This window comes from Plasmodium knowlesi, assembly GCF_000006355.2.
Source record: "Plasmodium knowlesi strain H genome assembly, chromosome: 12".
In the NCBI taxonomy this organism is placed as follows: domain Eukaryota; phylum Apicomplexa; class Aconoidasida; order Haemosporida; family Plasmodiidae; genus Plasmodium; species Plasmodium knowlesi.
The window spans coordinates 1,643,204-1,662,982 of record NC_011913.2 but is presented as its reverse complement, the minus strand read 5'-3'; the positions used below and the strand labels follow the sequence as shown (position 1 = coordinate 1,662,982).

Here is a 19,779-nt window from a genome sequence, read left to right as displayed (position 1 = left end):
GCACGTGAACATCTTCGAACAAATTCCTCCTTTTTCTATTTCTCCCATTTTGTGCTTGTCCTTCCTCGAAGGCCAGATAGGACATATTCTCTAAAAGTACAATAAGGCGTAATTCAATAATGTTGGGATTAACCAACCATTAGCTTCAGAAGAAAAGGAAGGGGGTGTAAAAGAAAACTATGTACTCTCATCCAGCATTACTTTTTCCTGTGTTATGTTTAATGTTCACCCTGAAGGAACATACAGCGAAAAGTACGTATGTTAAGAGTGAGACGAATTTTATCCATTCTGTGTTCATCCGTACTTTTCGGTCCTTTAAAACACCATAGCAATGTTTTTCTTTTATAAATATGTTCGAGACTTCATAAAAGTTGTTTCATAAAAATGGAGAAAAGGGGAGTGTGCGCATAACCACATGCACATGAATATATGTGTGTAGACACGCGTAAAAGAAATATACCACCGTCAGAAACGGGGGATTCTATCATCTACCGGAAAAGTAAATTATCTCGTTGTGAAGGAACGTATATTCAATTACACTTGTGGTACTTACAAACACGCGCGGAAAAGGGGCCCATGAATAAGTGCATGTGTGTATTCACGCTTAAAGGTGAAAAGGATGGCAAAACATTGACAAAAAAAAAAAGACGAAAAAATGACAAACAAATGACGAAAAAAGGACGAAAAAAAGGAAAAACTTCACAATATTGACAATATGGCATTAATAAGAACCCCGCGTAATCACAAAAAATGAGTAACGCTGGCAAAATTAATAATGCTTCAAATTAGGGATGGTGAACATTAAAAAAAATAAACAAAAGCGACGCGATGCGCTATGTTGAATGTGCTATGAGGGGGAATGCACTATGGGCAGATGTTCTCATGGAGAGTCGGTAAACCTTGCGAATGTGTGTGTGTGTGCTAACATGACCCTCCTCATCAAAATATGTGTATACAACTTGCGCATAACGTGTGCATGGCAGTCTAGCTGAACCTAGTTGTGGTTACCGCTGTTCCACACACATAAGCTGATCATATGGAATAGCATTCCGGGGGACTGCACAAAAATTGAAAGGGGAGAATAATAACTAGACGTTTTTAATTAAGTAATTTATTAACTCCTCCTGTTGCATAAAACTGTAATCCTCATTTTTCGAATTAAAAATTTTATAATTAACGTCATTTAACTTTATTGGGTTGTGGGCATCGAAAGAGATATTGTTGCCACTGGACTTGATAGAAATGATAAACCTTATCTTGTTCGGCTTAAAGTTTTTTATTTTTTTTTTCGTGCTTGAATTATTGGCGGAAAAGTAAATATAGGAGGGGATGCTCTTATGTAACAATTTCTTGGACAAATCATAGGCTATCAGCAGGTTGGACATTTCGTGAACCTGAATAACTACCTTGGTGGAGGAGTAACTAAATGGACTACTGTTAACTGGAGACTGAATTAAATTTGTCGAGCAGGAGAAAACATTTTGATGATTGGGGAACGGTAAGATATTTTTAAAAACCTGCGTCTTCTCCAATGTTCCAGTAGACTGAACATTTAGCGCTGATTTCTCATTAGACTCTGTCACCTTTAAGAATATTTTCTCTACATATATTTCTACTCCATAGGCTTTCACGTTTAGCACCTTCGACTCGTTGCTACTGTCGCCCGTGTTGTAGTCTACTCCGTAGTAGGTATCGCTTTCTAGGCAATTTCCCAGGTCCTCGCCAACACGGCTCCCAGTGTCATGGATTATGCCTACGCTGGTATCCAGATCGCCAGACAAAACTGTACCAGTAGCAATCGCGCCCCCATTTTTCATATGCTGAATGACCCGATCGAATTTTCCTCCGCATGCTACGATATCTCTGTTCTTCCCTTCGGCGATTACATAAAATATAATTTCATTTGAGAACACGCTTTCTTCATAATTCAGGAATAAATCGAAGCAGGTATTTTCCATGACGCTGCTTGTCCCGATAAAGCTATTGATCTTTTTCACCTTGTCTATCAGTAAAAGGCTTTTCACTTTTCTGATCGGGTTGGGATTTGTTTTCTCTTCCGGCTGGATGTTGACTCTTCTAGGGGACACGTCATTGGCACCGGAAGTGAGATTCCCACTAGCAATACTGTTAGAAGCAACATTACCACTAGTATTCGCACTGGGGATGCCTCCCCCGATGGCAATGTCGCTGGTGCTATAACATGCATTTATCTTATCCGCACAAACGGAGGAAAAGTTTTTATAAGGAGGAAGAAGGACACCCGTTTTACTCAAATCATCAGATATGAACTTACTTAAAGAGTTTAAATATTCGTCCGCTTTTCCATTTTCGCATTTAAGCTGAAATAGGGAATAAACAAAGTCGCTTACCTTGGAGAGATTATTGGTGCTAATTTTGAACTTTTGTAGGAGGGGTGTAATGTTCGCTTTATTTCCTAGAAGGGGATAATTTTTCTTTAAATGAATACTTATTTCTTCACTTAGATCTGGCGGAATGTCTAAACATTCGTGTAGTATTAGAGGGAGAAGGTCAATGTAGGACCATAGAAATATCAACTTGCTGAGGCACGAACTATGATTGTACAAGGTAGAGAGAGATACCAGAATGTCTGCATTGGAGAAGATGGAAAGGTAATTTAATTCTTCCTGTGCGTACACATTCTTCGAACTAATTAAAATGCAATAAAATATTTTTTCAGCTTCTTCAGGGTAAATTGCAGCAGGGGGATCCTTCTTCGTCGGCTTGCTTCGAATGGTGGGATATTTATAGGTGCATCCACTAGTGTAAAACTTGAAGAAAAAATTGGATTCATTATACCTATTATAGCATTCGATATTTTCATAGATGTACTCAGAGAAGGCAAAAAAAAAGGAGGGTCTCAATGTGACGCTGTTGCCATAAATGTCTAGTAGGTACACTAAATTGTCGAGGTTATCATTCCTGTTGGTGTTAATAAAAATGTTATCAACTTTTAGGTCCTTTTTCTTGCTGATACTATTTGAACTGCTACTCCCATCCACATGGCAGTGTTCCAAATTGGTATAATATTTATTTCGTAAAATCATTGGAGTGATTAAAAAAATGGCTCCCCTTTTTCTCAAGGAAGTTATAATCTTTTTCTTAATGCACTTCTTCATATCCGATTCTTCCGTAAACATTTTTGCGCCTTGAAAAGATCCCATGTCTTCCTTTTTAATCAGACTTTCTTCCTTAATATTTTCAACCCTGTCAAAGAGGGTACTAATTATGGTGTGTACTTCTTCACAGTTCCTTTTGTTCTCCACTAAGTTATAAATTTCGGTGAAATCCTTTTCGAAGGAGAATAAGAAGTTTTCATGCAGTAGTGAATATGCACAAGATCTTTCCTGCGGATTTAGGGCTAACAATTTTGATAAAAAGTTGAAAATCTTCTGATCTGATTTTATATAATCCGGATAAATTCCTTTCAACAAATTAGATAACACTATTGACCTCTCCATAAGAGTAGAAAAAGGCTCGTGAAACATTTCGAAGAATACAACCCCTAGAGAAAAGATATCCGCCTTCTGATCAAAATGTTCTCCATTTATCTGTTCAGGTGATATATAATTTACTGTTCCTGCAGATGGGTTGATATTATTAGTATTGTTGTCAATTCGGGTGGTTAATCCAAAGTCTCCTATTTTGGCTGTCAAAATATTTTCACTAATTTGAAGGAAAATGTTGGAAGGCTTTATATCTCTGTGCATAATTTTCATATCATGTATGTAGTGTAATCCTTTTAAAATTTGCTTTATCAACTCCCATAAGAGTTTCTCATTTTTATATATAAACCCACAGTCTATGGCTTCCCTAAGCGTCTTCCCTGGACAGTACTCCATCAGTATGTACAGATATTTTTCATTAATGTCTATCCCCTTTTTCTCCTTATAGTATTGCCGCATGTTCACTATTTCTTCCATATAGTGTGTATAATTTTTTTTTTTTTTACTGACATGTTCGTAATTATTTTCCACTTCATCGTACAGGTAGTAGTCGATGTTATTTTCCACCCAGGCATCGTAGTACCTTACAATATTTTCATGTTGCAACTTTGCAATCATTATCGCTTCCTCCATTATGTACCGATTGTTTTCATTCATTAGGTCACTACTGGAATGTACGTAAGAGCACTCCCCCTTTTTGCTGCTACATAAAGTTATTTTCTTCAAAGCATAGGTAATATTAAATCGTTTATTTTTTACCTTCATTACATATCCGAATCCGCCACACCCTAAAACACATTCCTCTACAAAATCTCGATAATACCTCGAATATTTATTAATTAATTCTTTGCATATTTCGTTACCTTTATCTGACAAAATAAGAGTTAGAGGAATATTTTCATTCATAATTTTCATGAATTTTTTTTTCTTTTTCTCATTTTCTCTTACGTATTTTCCTGCCCTACTTCCCATCATGAAAGAATTACCGCCTTTTCCTTTTTTGTTCATATAATCATTTCGAAGAAAATGGCTAATTTCTTCCAAATCTTTCATTGAAAATATTGTTCCTCCATCCTTGTGATCACTCTCTACCTTCCCCGGCTTAATCGTGTCTTCTGCGTCCACATCTGCAGTCTCCCCTACCGGATGGCACTCTTCATTGGAAAAGTTTTCTAGCACTTCTTCCTTATCATCAGGACAACTTTTTTTCACCTCCCCGTTTAGGATAGCGTCTCCCATCTTCTTTTCCTTCCCTACCTGCTTCACATTCTCCGCATCTGCCCCCACATCGGAGGACAAATCATCTGCCACGTTCACCTCTGCCATGTTCGCCTCGGCCATGTTCGCCTCGGCCATGTTCACCTCGGCCATGTTCACCTCGGCCCTCTTAGTAACCTCCCTCCCTGGATGCTTCACTTGGGACGACTTATGCGACTGCTTATCATCCGAGTGGTCATTTTCCTTATTTGAAAAAATGATTTTCTGGTCAAAGGAGTAGGAAATGGGAGCTTTCCTTAACTCTTCTATGTCTTCATTTTTGTGCAAAAACAAATTATCTTTCTCTTCGTACCAATCCATATGTTCTTCAAACTTCTCCCCCGTGGAAAAAATCTTACTCTCTCCAATTTCACCACTATTAAGAATATCATCATGTTTAGATTCATCCTCCCTTAATGATTTATCAACATTCTTTCCATCTGGCCAGCAGAGACACGTCATGGAACTCTTATCATTGATCCCCTTGTACAAATACAAAATGCTATCTTTAAAGGGAAGTTCTTCTCGTGTAATATGGTCTAGAAGAAGCGTAATTCTGTAGTGATAGCATTTATGAATTTTTGAGTTATCTATACTATAACTTAATTTCTTCTTGTTAAAATCGACTATGATGTGAATATCCGCGTATCTCAGTTCATGTTTGCATAGCGACCAATTTATTTTGTCAACCAAAAGATGTGCATTCAGTTTTGTCAAATCATTCTGTGTATTCGTGCTTTCCTCCAGAAATTGAATGCTATTGGATTCTTCATCGCCTATCACTTTTTTCAGCAATCTGCGGGAAAACAAGTGCGGAAAAAAAAAAAGAAGAAGAAGAAAAAAAAAAATGAGTAGCGTGATGAAGGGAACGACATACACAGGCATACAACGGATGCACGCAAAGGAGGCAGTACACCATCAGCTGCTACCACATGCAGCGTCCACGTATTTCCTCTCAGCAGTACCCCTCTTGGATGATGTCTATTTCGATGTTCTTGTTCAAGGTCAAGGTGCAAATGTCGTGGAAGATATTTTCCGCAGAAATGAGATTCTTTTCTTCCGTCGCAGTTTTTTTCTCTTCCATGTTTTCGCTCTGCTTACACCCTTCACTGTGCGAAGCACAGAAATGCTAATACGCGCGTGCAGGACGAACACACATACACCCCTTGCATGGGAAGTGTGCTACACGTCAAATGTCACTGCGGTGAAGCTGCCTAGACTTGATCCTAATTGTTTTCCTCCCTGGGGAAACCTTCCCCTCTTTTCCTTTAAGGTTACTTTGTTGTGTTTTGCGATATTATACGTTATGTTACGTTACTTTTGATGTTTTTTTTTTTTTTTTTTTTTTATTTATTTATTTTTTTTTTTACTTCCCCCCAGGGAATATCATTTTTCTGACATTCGAACCACTAACGAGGACACATTTTCGAAGATCATTTTCCAAAGACGTTTTTTTTTTTCCTGGATTATTTTTTATTTTTTATTTTTTATTTTTTGTTCTTTTGCTTCCGTTTTTAAGGGCATATATATTTTGTTAGTTGCACCCTTTTGTAGTTCTTCTGACCATGTGGTCGACTTGTTCGTTTCGCCGTTGGTACATGTGCAATTCGGAAAAATTTTCGTTTCAAGTTATATGTTGCAGATTTTAGCTTTTTCCTTTCTATGATGCTTCTATACTTTGTTCCTATTATGTCCTTCGTTTTCCTATTCTGTGCTTTCTTCGTTTCGATTCGTAATTTTCTCACCTCTGCTTTTCCAGTGGGGAGAAAATGGTTTACCCAAATTTATGCAACGTTCCACTTCCAGAAAAGGAAAAGGCAAAAACTAAAATTCGCATGCATGTATATGTCTCCTTCTCACACCCCTTGGCAAGTTCTGGAAATCTCTTGTTTTAACAACTTGCACAATTTTCACTTTTCCAAATTTTCCCCTTTTTTCTTTCAAACTATTTTTATCAAAAGAGATATGTTGTATGTACAGGAAAAAAAAACAAATTAAAAAAATAAATAAAATAATATAATATAAAATAATATAATATAATAGCAGAGTAACAAAGTGTCCTAATAACGCAGTAGTGTAAAGCATTATACACATTAAGTCATTTTACACTATGTCACGTCTGCCGCGTTATCGTTAGAATTAGTAAAGCATTCCCTCCATTTTTGGTTTATAAAAAGGGAAGGAGAATATCTCATTTGGAAGGAAACTACACCACAAATTATATTTCCTTTTAAAAATACCTGTTTTTTTTGCGTCGTCCCCTTTTACACTGCTAATAAAATAACACGCATTATTTTAAAAAAATCATTTCGACCAGTGTAAAACTAGGGGAAATACGCAAGTCGGAAATGTCCGCTCGCTTCCTTAATGACAGACGGGCGGATGCATAAATTCCTCCTAGGTGAAATTAATGTGCACAATTGAGAGTGGGAGGAAGCAAATTAAAAACGTTACTAAAAACGTAATTAACAAGGTAATTAATAAGGTAGCTTAGCAGGAAATTAAAAAGGCAATTGTTCGAATAATTAAAAAGGGCAAATTGGAACGCCTAATGCCAAGGCCATCTTAAAAATCCGAGTTCCAAAAAGCCTGTCCGTGAGTCTAAATCGCGCTAGTGAAATTTTCCCTATTTCGAAATACGCTAGCAGGACAATTTTGCGATGATCACATTTTGGGCATTTCAATTTGTATGCTCTTCCCATGAAGGAAAAAAAAAAAAAAAATGATTCCAAAATGTTATACTTACCTATGTGCATATTAACAATATATTATAAATATATTATGCACAACATGCATTTTTTTTTTTTTTTTTTTAAGATGTTCATTCTTAATCAAGACGTCCTTTCTTATGTGTTCGAATAAAAATTGCGATTTTTCGTTATAGCTAAATTTGCATGAAAAAGGTTAAAATGCGAAAAAATAAATAACTGTTTTTACGCGCCTCAAATGTGAAGGTGTTTTCCCCCCCCTAATGGATCATTAATCGGGGTAATCATCTAGCATAGTTAGTTTTTTCTTTTGAAAAAAAGGGGAAAAAAAAAAAAAAAAAACATTTAGACACCATGATAAATACATTTACCTCTTTGAAAAATAATTTAGAAAAAATTAAATTTCCCCTTTGACCACCTAAAATGTGCACATAACATTTCGTTCCTACTTATTTTGTACTAAACGTAACTTCTAAACGGACGCGCCCTCTTTAGAATTCCAAATAAATACTCTTCAAAAGAGAATAGAGCCACACCTAACGGACATATTTGTGTGTACACTTTTGAACATTTGTCTTCCTCTCAAAAACATCTTTTTTTTTTTTTAGCACTCCTGAGGGAGTTGCATAACGCTACGTTTGGGACAATTAGTAGAGGGTCACATTACCGCTTCGTGCTTGCCCCTTTGCCTTTCTTTCGTAAAATGACAGAAAAGGACGCAGAGCCAAAAGGCTTAAGCACGAAGGTACTAAAAAAGGGGGAAAAAAAAAAACGTAGCACTATAAAATAGCAATGAATTCATCTACACATAGGAGTACATCCTACCTTTCCTAATCATCCCACTCCATGAACAGCTAGGCGAGCTCACAAAAACGCTTAGAGACGTGACTGCTCAAAGGGACATACCCACAGAAGAGAAGGCCAACTTGGAAAAGGCCCTTTACCTTAAATTGTACGAAGAAAAAAAAGGCTCCATCACCGAATTTTTGAATAAAGAAAAGAAAAAGGTGTACGACCAAATGGAGAACTTTAAAAATGATGTCCTCCAAAAAATTAACATAATAAATGAAAAAAACGAAGACGTAAAAAAACAGGCAGATATATTGACCACGGAGAGGAACAAAAATTTATGCTTCATCAAAAACTTGGAAACGAAGCTTGAAAATATTAAAAAGGTCATCATGTGACCGGCCCCTCCCCCTGAAAAAGAACACATACATCAAGATATCCGTCCATTCACCCATATGTACCTCAGTAGCTACTTCACATATATATCCACCCAAACAGCGTTAGCGTTGTTGCAAAAATAGAAAACAATAAAATGCCACACAAAAAAGATGGAACGAATTTTTGTCCCCTTCTTCTATATCCTCCCATCTCTTTTTAAAAAATGCACCAATTTTCTTTCCCCATTTGGGCGAAGGAACACACGTGAAGTGTCAAAAAAAAATGGAAGAACAAAACGGAACAGGATAAAATACACGTCCAGCTTTTCTCTACATGTACATCTAAGGCACACGCACTTTCTTGTCAATTCAGCAAAAAGTAAGCTACAACGTATACGTGGAAAAGGAGGGCCTTTTCTCTCCCCCCCCCAAAAAAAAATAAAATAAAATAAAAAAGCAATCATTTATAGTACATACGTGTGAACTTATACACAGGCTTATCCATCCATGTGTTTACATCCTCGTGCATTGCATGTGCGTTCGTATGAGCTCTGGTGAGTTTACGTGAGTTGCTTGCGTGGCCTTTTTTCCGCATTCCCCTTTTGCGGCATTTGCCAGTTGTCAGCGGGGAAAAGGTAAAATAAGGCAAGAAGAAATGAAAAATAAAAAATGAAAAATGAAAAATAAAAATTGAACAATTGAAGCGTAATTATTGAACTACAAGGAACGCCGCACAAGCAGGCCCCCTCCCACACGCATCCAATCCACCAACCTCACAACAAACCAACTGACAAGAGGAAAGGCTAAAATGAATGATATGATGAAGGAGGATAGCCAAATAAAATGCAAAAACATCGTATCCATATACACCATTCGAATGTATCTAAATGGGGTCATAATTGGATATATTTTTAGACGGGAAATTTATAGAAAATTTTATGTATATAAAAATGACAACTTGATATTTCATTGTTTAAAAAAAGGGTTATGTTCAGTAGCACGCAGTAACGGTCCTCCCAGCACAGCTCATATATCACCCAAGTGTTTATCTCATCATAGAAAAATCCGTTTGGCTAGTAAATTAAACTTTTACAATAGTCGTAAGAGCAACAAATATATCTGTAATTTCTTCCCCTTCCGTAATTTATCCAATTTGAAGAAAAATATTGAGGTCTCAAATTTCCTCGCTTCAAGACTTGCATTCTGGACATGTAGGCCTGCATATCCAAACCGATGCGCTTGCATATAACTTCATATGTGCGCACATACACATAAATGTGTACACATCATTTATGAAAAGACCCCATTTTATGCCCCTTTGTGGCTTTGCTCACTGCACAGTTGAACCACACACCTATCTCTACACATATCCGCACATGGGGGGATATTCTTAATATTTCACTTTTATAAACAGATGTATGCTAATGTAGAACGTATTAAAGATATAATTCACCTCCCATCTCACTGCTATACCATTTTACTATTTCGTCCTTTACATATATGTTTCTGTCTTCCCACAGACAGGCAGACATACACGTACATCTCGTCGCTTTCCCAATTCGACAGGCTTCTGCACTTTAACGTGCTGGGAATTGAACAAAGTATTTGAGAATAGCGTGGTTTCCCCCATATGTTCTGGTCTCGCAGCTTCTGCTTTCAAGTAAAAACCTTTTTAAGGAAAAAATAAATAAAATAACAGCGGTACAGAGCGAAATTGTAAAACATGTTAATTATCATTCTGCCTTTTTTTCTTCTCTAACGTATGCACCTTATCTTTAAATTTCTTTTAGCAAAATAATTTTCAGGGAGTATCACAAGATTCTCATCCCTGGATGGCTCGGCTGCATCTTAAGGTAACCACAAGGCAAACGAACATTTGTCTAATCGGACGTTCTGTGAAGTTCCACTTGTTCGTGAAATTTCTTCCATCTTTACGTTCTCATTATTTTCCTATTCCTAACACTGTGGAGCGCTTCATATTTTTACCCCCACCCCATTTAGTTACATTATTCTCATTTAAGTGACAAAGCGTAGACATGGTTAGCCTACTTTTTCTCAAAAAAGTAAACAAGTCCAGAAAGCGTTGCTCCTCGTGTCATGGGAAGGCAGCTCAAATTTGAAGTTCCACGTCACATCGCGGAATTGTAATTTTTCTACTTTTTTTTTGTAACTATTGTTATATATACTATTGTTTGGAGGGTGTAAACAATACGTACACCCAATGAGTAGAGGGCATTGCGGAATGGTTAACAGTTCGGTAAGCTTCTTATGAGGAAACACACCGAATGGGCCTATATAGACCGGCACTTATAAGGCGCAATTTTTCACTTACACTCTATATGCATTATCCCGTTGAACTTCCCCTCCTTTATTTTTATATTTTTAATATAGCTGAGTGATCAACTATTGCATGTTTCATTCTCAAATATATGAAACGATCACATAGATAGAACAACTCTAATTTGTTTTTCCCCTAGCTTCTTCTGTACGACCAATTTTTTTTTTTTCCTCCACAACTTTTAATCCGCCTAATATTTAAAACATGAATGAATATGTTTGCGAAATTCATCATCATAGGGGATATCCCAAAATGTACATTTGGAGAATGCAACCTTAACATGTGCACTTCCTCTTATTAAAGCGTTGATGGAATTGCACCACGGGGAGGCAATTTATATATACACACCGTCCCTAATTAACTATTGAGTTAACTTACTTATTCTTGTCGGTATTGTTACCGATGCTTATTACTGCTGCTACTCTATTTTTTTTTTTTTTTTTTTTTTTTTCCTTGGTTGACTGTTTTTTAATTAATATTAAAAAGTCTTCGCTGCATGGTTTGACACGTGGTATAGAAATAATAAAGGACAGAACACATGAACATACATACGCATGCACATACGTGCACACCATACATAGGTACACGTGCTAGTATATACACCTTTGTTTGGCACTCGGTCAAAGAGCTAATTTAATCAGAAAAATCACAAATTCTTGCTAATAGTACATGAAATATATATATATATATATATACGTATAGGATTGGGGGGAAATAAAAATACATCGGGCTATGAAATGGTGTTGTACGTACAGAAGGTGTGTGTGTGCAGGTGGTACGGGCACGCATAAATGGAAGGATCTTATGCGGCGAAAAGGAGATATAGCTGCTTATCTGCACAGGTTTTGTGCGAATCTCTATCTGGCAGGACATTTCGTAATGGGAAAGTCTTCGTCTGTGGTGGCGTTTGATCAGAGGGGTCACTCATATATTGTTCACATTTGCACACATTGCTGATGCTTCAAATTCAAAGTGCCAATGTTTTTCTAATTCTTCTTCGTGCCACAAAAAATCTTAATAGACGTACTTCTTCTCGTAAAGGGATGCACCTGCATCGGCTCCACCTGCACCTCCCTTGTACTTTCCATATGTCGCCAAGGAGTTCGCTTCTGCTCTCTTTAGTAACACTTCTCTGGCCTTTGCTACATTCTCCTTCTTTCCTTTCCAGGTATTCAAGACGGATGCCTGTAGTGCTCTACCGTAGGAAAAGGTCAATGCCCATGGGTGTGGACCTAGCACATTCATGGAATTCAAATTGACAGATGCTTCTTCTTCTGATTGACCTCCCGATAAGAATACAACTCCTGGTAAAGCTGGGGGCACCGTCCTACTTAAAGTCCTCACGGTGAGGAAACCAATGTCCTGTGTTTTGGTTTTCACAGTACAGTCGTATCCTGCAGTCACCATGTTGGGCTTCAATAAAGCTCCTTCCAACAAAATTCCCTGATCATGCAATGCTTTAAAAACACAAGCCAAGACTTTCTGAGTTACAGTAGCACATACTTCTATAGTGTGAGAACCATCAGCCAAAATTTCGGGTTCAACAATTGGTACGAGCTTGTTCTGTTGGCAGATTGATGCATATCTAGCTAATCCCCATGCAGTTTCCTGAATGGATAAATCAGTTGGCTTTCCCTTTACTGGATCAATTACTAACACAGCTCTCCATTTTGCAAATCTTGCACCAGCTTTGTAATATTCTTTACACCTTTCAGCTAGACCATCCAATCCTTGGGTTGATTTCTCATCATCAGTGCATGGGATGGTAACTAAACCTTTGTCAACCTTAATTCCTGGAATGATTCCCTCATCGTGTAATAAATTTACCAAAGGGACACCAGCTTCATTTTTCTGGAATAGGGTTTCTTCAAACAAAATTGCACCTGATATAAATTTGCCTAATCCCTTCGTTCCGAAAAGTAGGTCTCTGTAGGCAGCTCTGTTCTCGACAGTATTTTCTACATTGATGTTATCGAACCTTTTCTTAATAGTTTGGGTCGATTCGTCAGCAGCTAAAATTCCCTTTCCTGCTTGAACAAGCTTCTTTGCTGTGGTTGCTATTTCTTCAGCAACATCTGCGGGTAGTTTGAGGGGGGCGTTTTTATATTCGGATACCGTGGCCTGCAAAGGGAGGAGGGGGCAAAAATTTATAGACATTAGTATTTGCAAGGCCATAATGGGAAGATGACCTCATTTTTTTTTTTTTTTTTTTTTTTTTTTTTTTTTCTCTCTGTTCAGCTAGCCAATTCGTTATTCGTGTGTAAATGCTGTTCTTCTGGGCATGTACTATATACTATCACGCACACAACTATATGTACACTACAATAGGTACATGTACAAAGGGAGGGGGAAAATGGTAAGCCCACATAAACATCACACGAATTTTGGCAAGAGAATGGTATGACCATACGGGGGTAAGGCGCACTCATTCAACCCCCAATATTTGGCCATTCCTCTCTTTTTCGAACAAGTGAACAACTCTCAATTATGCTTAGTACCATTTTTGTGAGCAATTAGATTTTCTACGTATAGGTATAGTTATATATATGTATATACATATAGGGCTATCGTACGCAGGAAAAATATATTAAAAGTTCAGCAAAAATTATGCATATATATATTTTTTTCTTTTTGTGAAAAAAATGCAGAAAAAATATTCACCAATGAATTTATATTTTTGGATCAAGCACGAAAAACTAAAAGGCATTTCCGAAAGCAACATACAAATAATTTAACAAAAATTTGGAAGTGCGCAGAGTGGTGGTGCCAACATGTAACAACTCAAATAAGTGACATATTTATGTAGCAATTAATTCGTACGTACCCCTTGTGGTATGCCAATGTAAAACCTCTTAACATATATCATCTGCACCCCCCGGTCAATGCTTTACGCGATAAACACCGGTTCCGTTGTTTGGTCTCAAAAGATGTGATGTTACTTTCCATCACATCGCCGTTTGTAGAAATTGGGCGGGGCAGAAATTCGTGCATGCTTACGAAAATATGTAAGGCAAGAATGCGAATAAAAAAGGGGGCGATGAAATGGGAACAAAAGTGCACATAAATATGCACTACATGCAATTTACTCCATTTTTCAAGCGCTGTTCACAACGGCGTGTATGTAACGAACTGCCAAAAGATGGTACAAAGAATGTAAACTCTTCCTGGTGCAACGGAAGAAGTGTCACCCACGCAGTTCATCTATAGCATAAAAAAAAAAAAAAAAACGCTTGCAAATGTAAGCACGAATAGAAAGTGGGCGTTATATAACCATAAAATGCGAATGTAAGGAAAAAAAAAAAAAAAAACATTTTTTTTTCTTTTCCCCTCCCATGTATTATGTAAATTCACCAATAACTAAACGTTCGCATGTACTTCTACATATGAGCAAACTGCAGTTCGTCATCATTATGCCTTACCATTTTTAAAAGTTGAGAGTTTTGCGGTAAATATGTTATTTGTAGGACTGTCGGATTGTAAATGTGTTTCTTCCCTGCAAAAATAAAAATAGGTGTTTTTTTTCTTGGTGAAGTATATATAGAAATATTTTCTTTTCCTTTTTTCCGTCAAAATTTGTTTACAAAATTAATGCTTCATAATAAATCATTTTGCCCTCTATATTACATACCACTGTGTTAAAGAAAATTCGAATCGTTTTTGTATGTAATTGCCAAAGTTGGGGGAGGACAGGGATGCGTTCGACTGAATGTGTTTTATCTTAAACGTGAATGTGAAACATGAAATGAATTTTTTAATCACGAAATTGCTTTAATTATGTGTTTAAAAGAGGAAGAAGTGGATGAAATGGCGAAGCAGAAAAAATTGTGAAGCAAAGTGATGGATGGCGTGGTTAATCGTTTTATAAATATTATTATGTTCCTTTTTGTTAAAAATGTGTGGAAAAAAAAAAAATTAAAATGCAAAAATGATAAATTTGAAAAGAAAAAAAGGAAAATAAACTTTTGTAAAAATATTTAAATGGAAAAATGAAAAAGATTAATTTTTAATTTTGTCAAAAAAAAAAAAAAAAAAAAAAAAAAAAAAGTGAACGCTTCCTTTAAATAGACATTTTAAAAAAAAAAAAAAAAAAAATTAGCACGAAAATATAAAATTTCGCAAAACTTTGCACATGGTTAAGCGTCTTATTTGGTCGTTTTCCTTTTCTGTTCGATAAAGCGGAAAAAGTTGGATACGAGAAGTTTTCGAAGGTACTACATGTGTGTACCAGAAAAGGGGAAAAAAACTTCCTACATGCGTTCGAAGAAAATGGTTAGGAAAAAGTTCTATAAATTTGTTATACCTGAGGAAGCTGAAAAACAGGAACAGAAGAAAAAACAAAAAAAAAAAACAGTTTTCTACTTCCTTTTTGGGAAAAAGTTAGCTTGCGCTTATGAAGGGGGAAATATTTGAATGTTAGTACGCGGGACGCACAAACAGGTGTGAGCATATGTATGCATATATATATATATACATATAAACATACATGCGCGTGGAACTATAACTGGGCGTTTTATAGAATAAATGGGGCGCGTTTTGGTACTAATTAGTTAATGTTCGCGGGGCCATAATATCTCTATGCCCTCATATTTCTTTTAATGTTCTTTCCTCGTTCATTTTAAGTGTGTCTCTGTGCAAAAAGAGCAGAAACATATGGATGGTAAAAAAAAAATATAATTTTTTTTTTTTTTTTTTCACTGGGTGTTCAACACGCATTTCGGATTTCCTCCTACATGGGTTCTAATGCTGCACATCGTCACTTCTCCGACTACGCGTGCTTAAGCTTAAGTGTGTCATAGTTTCCCCTCCATGCAACTGAAGTGGGGCGTAAATACGATTCGACCCCATCGCGGTGATTTTGTCTTTCCTCCCAGGGACGTGAATTACTACGTACCTTCGTCCATGGGAACATGTGCCTCTAGGAGTGCTGTTTAAAGAATGCAATATGCCGACATAATCATATGACTTGGAATCACTTCCAAAAAGGATTTCCTCCTTCTCATTGTTAAGGTGCGCTGTGTGTACAGGTTGGCATATTCTAATGAACATCTACTTATCTCACTTTCGAAATATTTTGTATAGGCACACCCACAACATTGTAGTAAAAAAATATAACTACTTGCTTGAAAATGTGCAGCGAAGGAAGCTCGCTTTCGAGCCCACGATGCATCCCCGTTATTGCGCCATTTAAAAGGAACTATATGTACTTACGTTCATATATGTACACGCACAATGAACTTTTTTTTCGACCTCCTTTTTGCATCACTAATTTGTTCTTCATTTTTTGTAACCTATCGAACCCTTTTCCACATGGTTTTATGCCATTTTGTTTATTTCCACTTTTTGCGAGGCAAGTAAGTTGTGCTCTTTTTGCGTGCAACCCAAACGGTTACTATAAATCCGGCTGTTCATATGGAACATGCTTTCGTGTGAGGAACCCCTCCTCCCCGACCTTTCTCTAATTAACCATGTCATGCGAACCACTGTTAAAATGACAACCCTATGAACCAAGCTTTTATGAATAGTGAACCCCCCAATCCAACAGCCTGCAAGGAATGCACTAAGCACGAATTTTGCTTTTTACTACCCATTTTGTCATAGTGTAAATACTGGCATACGTGCACACGTAAAAAACCACGTAAATGCATCCCTGGGGGAGAGCTAAAGGGAACGTGTAATACTCTCTTATGGAAAATGAAAGAATATTTATACTCCTCCGAATTTATTACCCATAGAAAATGTTTCAAAAAATAAGTTGCCTTTCTTTAATTGGGAAAATCTGTAAGAACCACCAGAAGGCCTCCTTCGCGTCTCTTCCGTTAGTAAACAAAATTGTGCGTACAAGCAACTTCCTCAGTTTTAACAGTTTAGCAAATAAGAAAGACGAAGGGGTGCGCAGCCTGTTGGATGATGGCATTTCCTTTCTGCTATTCGGGGACTGCGCCGTCTATCATAAAAAAGGGTTAACTTACGAAATAGGACAAGGAAGAAGTGTCCATTGGGGAAACAACACTGAACTTATTATACCAACACATGGCATAAGGAACAACATCAGAGGTAGACGATGGGGAAGTGAATGTCCCCATCGCAGTGAAGACTCTGGAAAGGAAACGCCGTTCACCAATTCGATACGTAACACATGTGTCGAGAAAACACTTCAGTTTAGTTGGCTCAAAAATATTAGGAAGAAACAGTACTACAACATTATCGGAAAAATTGGAGTTAAAAAAAGAAACGCTGGAATGTACTGGAAGTTCTACGTCAACAAGAGGAGAAAAATTAGAGAGAAGCGCAAGACCATTTAAACAGCAGGCCACGTAGGTGGGGACTCATGTGTACACAATACATACTGTTTTTTTGTTCACTTGGAGGAACGCGATGTACCTTCTTTAACAATCTTTTTTTTTTTTTTTTTTTTTTTTATCATCATATTTTTTTTTTCATATTGAGGGAAAACAAAAAAAAAAAATTTGCGAAGAAATAGAAGCTATTCAAAAATTGGGACAAAATTACACTAATGCGTTTTTTGCAAAAGTTGATTATATTAAGATGTTCTCAAGCAAAGGTAATGAATTTTTTTTTTTTGTATTTCATCTCTTTGAAGCATATCATCAGTTGTGAGTATGTCCTACCGTAAGCGGGCACATTGAGAAAGTTGAAAAAAAAGGTTTATACTGCAGGAATATCAGTGTGGTGGGAACAAATCGTCTCAGTCAAACATGATACTGTCTATATTTGTGGGATCACCTCATTACGGAGCCAACACATGCGTGTATCTTACGTGAGGAATAGTTTTTGGAGCCCCTTTTTCTTTGCTCAACTTTTTCCCCCTCAGGACTTTTAAAAACATAAAAGGGGTACACACACGCGAGATCTACATGCCCATCAGAGGGCAAAACAGAATGGTACATATATACCCGTGCGAACATACTTCCTACGCATACCCCCTTTTTTTATTGATCACCCCGAAAGAGTAAGTCAAATTATAATCGCCGATCCGTAGAAACGGGCCCTGAAATAAAAAGGTTCACTGTGAAAAACTTATTTTTTGTCTTCGAAATTTCGTACGAGACATTCCTTGTTTGCAAAAAGATGAGTGAGTCGCTTTCAGGTTTTATTACCCGAAAAGGGACATCATCCCTTTCGTTGGATGGAAGGGTTGTGGAATCACTAATGTTCGTTTCTGCCTTATCACTTTCCTCATTATACTGATTTTTGTACAACTTAATTTCTACATCATCATTTGAATGCACAAAGGGAACATAAATACACGTAACTTTCGTTCCGTTGTCCATTTTGCCATACCCCCCTTGGTAATGCTTTTTTAAATAAGACTTATTCGGGGAGAAGTACAAAAACTGAAATAGTGTACCTATCTGCAAAGATAAATTTGCCTTTTTATTTAGTTCATACGGAAGTAATGATAGCTCTTTTAACAGTTTATATAGCCCTCTTTGTTTCTGTCTATCTAAGCTAGTAATATATGTCCAACAGTAAAAATCGGTTCTCACATTTTTGTACTCGCTGCCAAATCCGTTAAACTGGTTATTGTACTCGATAAAAATTAACTCATCAAATATTAACTTGGCGTAGTCCCTTCCCAGGAAATATTTTTGTATCCCCACATAATCGTGCATCAAACTTGCAATTGTGTCGGTCTTTATTTTATTTAAGTCATGTTCATTTATGTTTAAGGGGTTCGCCAAAGAAACAATATTTTTTGTGCTCTTGGAACTTATTTCTGTAATTCTTTCCTTCACCTTGGTTGTTATGTACTTACTAAAAACCAGCCTCAAAATATCACTTCTTAAAAAATGGTCTGTTTGTAGGGTTACTTCATTTTCCCCTTTGGAAGCAGCCTTGGCAATTACATTTGTATATATGGCAAATGCCTTTTGTGTTATTTCTCCCAGGGACTTGTTCACATTTTCTTGTTCCTTTTCACTGTCTAGTATTTCTCCCAATATATCATCATCATCTTTTTTAAATTTGAAGCAACTTATATTTACATCGCTATGATGGTCACTACATGAGCTGCAACCTTGTTTGTTTAATTTTTGTTCCGTTCCGGTTTCTATTCGCAGATCTTTTTCTAGTTCCACGCAATATTGGTAGTTAACCGTCCCGCACAAATAATTGTAAAAATTTGTTACAGTTTCCTTATCCCACTCGACTTCCATATTGGGAAGAGGAGCAAACATGGAAAGTTGTTCCTTTAGGACGGATTAGCGAAAGGAAAAAAAGGAAAAGAAAATACTTCCGTTTGGGGTGAATCCTTTTATTTCCCCTCTTCGAATCGGCGCTGTGAGCCTACGAATTATCTATGTCATGTCTGAATATACTAATTCTTAAGTGTGGAAAATGAGTGTACAACAATTATAGGCCTATTTTTTCCCCTTCTCTGATTTATCATCACATGGTGTGCAGATGACCTCCAGATAGGCCAGTTCAGACGAAGGAGAGCTCATTCAAGGATAAACGTTTACACGGTTGAACCTTCCCATTTGCATACGCACATGTGCATGCAAGAAGTTGACGCGAAGAGTAAAATTGCAAGTGATCTATTCAAGGCCCTTATATGTACTACACTTTCACATTTACTTTTTTTTTTTGTCCCCCTCCCACTCCTTTTTGTCTGTTCCAACAACTGCACGCTGAAAAAGAACTCAACCCCCTTGGCTTATATTTCCCGTCCTCATTCGGAAGGTATAGCGGAATAGCTTCCTCATTTACGCCCCCCAAATGATGTAAATCTTTGGAAAAAAAATTCCTTGCCAATAAGTTGGCACGTTTTTCAAAATAAAGGTTTTTTTTTTTTTTCGGTTCCTGTTGGGGACGCGGTTAAACGG

General features: G+C 37.0%; 6 protein-coding genes across 6 annotated transcripts; 3 read left to right on the top strand and 3 right to left on the bottom strand.

The window, feature by feature from the left end:
• Window positions 1-1,088: 1,088 nt before the first annotated feature.
• PKNH_1237800 (eukaryotic translation initiation factor 2-alpha kinase 1, putative) lies at window positions 1,089-5,805 on the bottom strand (the record flags this gene model as incomplete). Its single annotated transcript, XM_002260392.1, has 2 exons — window positions 1,089-5,517; window positions 5,687-5,805. 2 exons carry the CDS (start codon window positions 5,803-5,805, stop codon window positions 1,089-1,091), a joined length of 4,548 nt encoding a protein of 1,515 aa, XP_002260428.1.
• A 2,327-nt stretch (window positions 5,806-8,132) lies between these two features.
• Window positions 8,133-8,616, top strand: PKNH_1237700 (conserved Plasmodium protein, unknown function; the record flags this gene model as incomplete). The annotated part of the gene is made up of 2 exons (XM_039114178.1): window positions 8,133-8,174; window positions 8,284-8,616. 2 exons carry the CDS (start codon window positions 8,133-8,135, stop codon window positions 8,614-8,616), a joined length of 375 nt encoding a protein of 124 aa, XP_038969826.1.
• Window positions 8,617-9,403: 787 nt separating this feature from the next.
• PKNH_1237600 (shikimate dehydrogenase, putative) lies at window positions 9,404-10,615 on the top strand (the record flags this gene model as incomplete). The annotated part of the gene is made up of 4 exons (XM_039114177.1): window positions 9,404-9,806; window positions 10,162-10,255; window positions 10,386-10,448; window positions 10,597-10,615. The coding sequence occupies 4 exons, from the start codon at window positions 9,404-9,406 to the stop codon at window positions 10,613-10,615; spliced, it is 579 nt and encodes a 192-aa protein (XP_038969825.1).
• A 1,332-nt stretch (window positions 10,616-11,947) lies between these two features.
• Window positions 11,948-13,434, bottom strand: PKNH_1237500 (fructose-bisphosphate aldolase, putative; the record flags this gene model as incomplete). The annotated part of the gene is made up of 2 exons (XM_039114176.1): window positions 11,948-13,054; window positions 13,432-13,434. 2 exons carry the CDS (start codon window positions 13,432-13,434, stop codon window positions 11,948-11,950), a joined length of 1,110 nt encoding a protein of 369 aa, XP_038969824.1.
• Window positions 13,435-16,668: 3,234 nt separating this feature from the next.
• Window positions 16,669-17,235, top strand: PKNH_1237400 (conserved protein, unknown function; the record flags this gene model as incomplete). The annotated part of the gene is made up of 1 exon (XM_002260388.1): window positions 16,669-17,235. The coding sequence occupies one exon, from the start codon at window positions 16,669-16,671 to the stop codon at window positions 17,233-17,235; it is 567 nt and encodes a 188-aa protein (XP_002260424.1).
• A 678-nt stretch (window positions 17,236-17,913) lies between these two features.
• PKNH_1237300 (prolyl hydroxylase-like protein, putative) lies at window positions 17,914-19,110 on the bottom strand (the record flags this gene model as incomplete). Its single annotated transcript, XM_002260387.1, has 1 exon — window positions 17,914-19,110. One exon carries the CDS (start codon window positions 19,108-19,110, stop codon window positions 17,914-17,916), a length of 1,197 nt encoding a protein of 398 aa, XP_002260423.1.
• Between the last annotated feature and the right edge of the window lie 669 nt (window positions 19,111-19,779).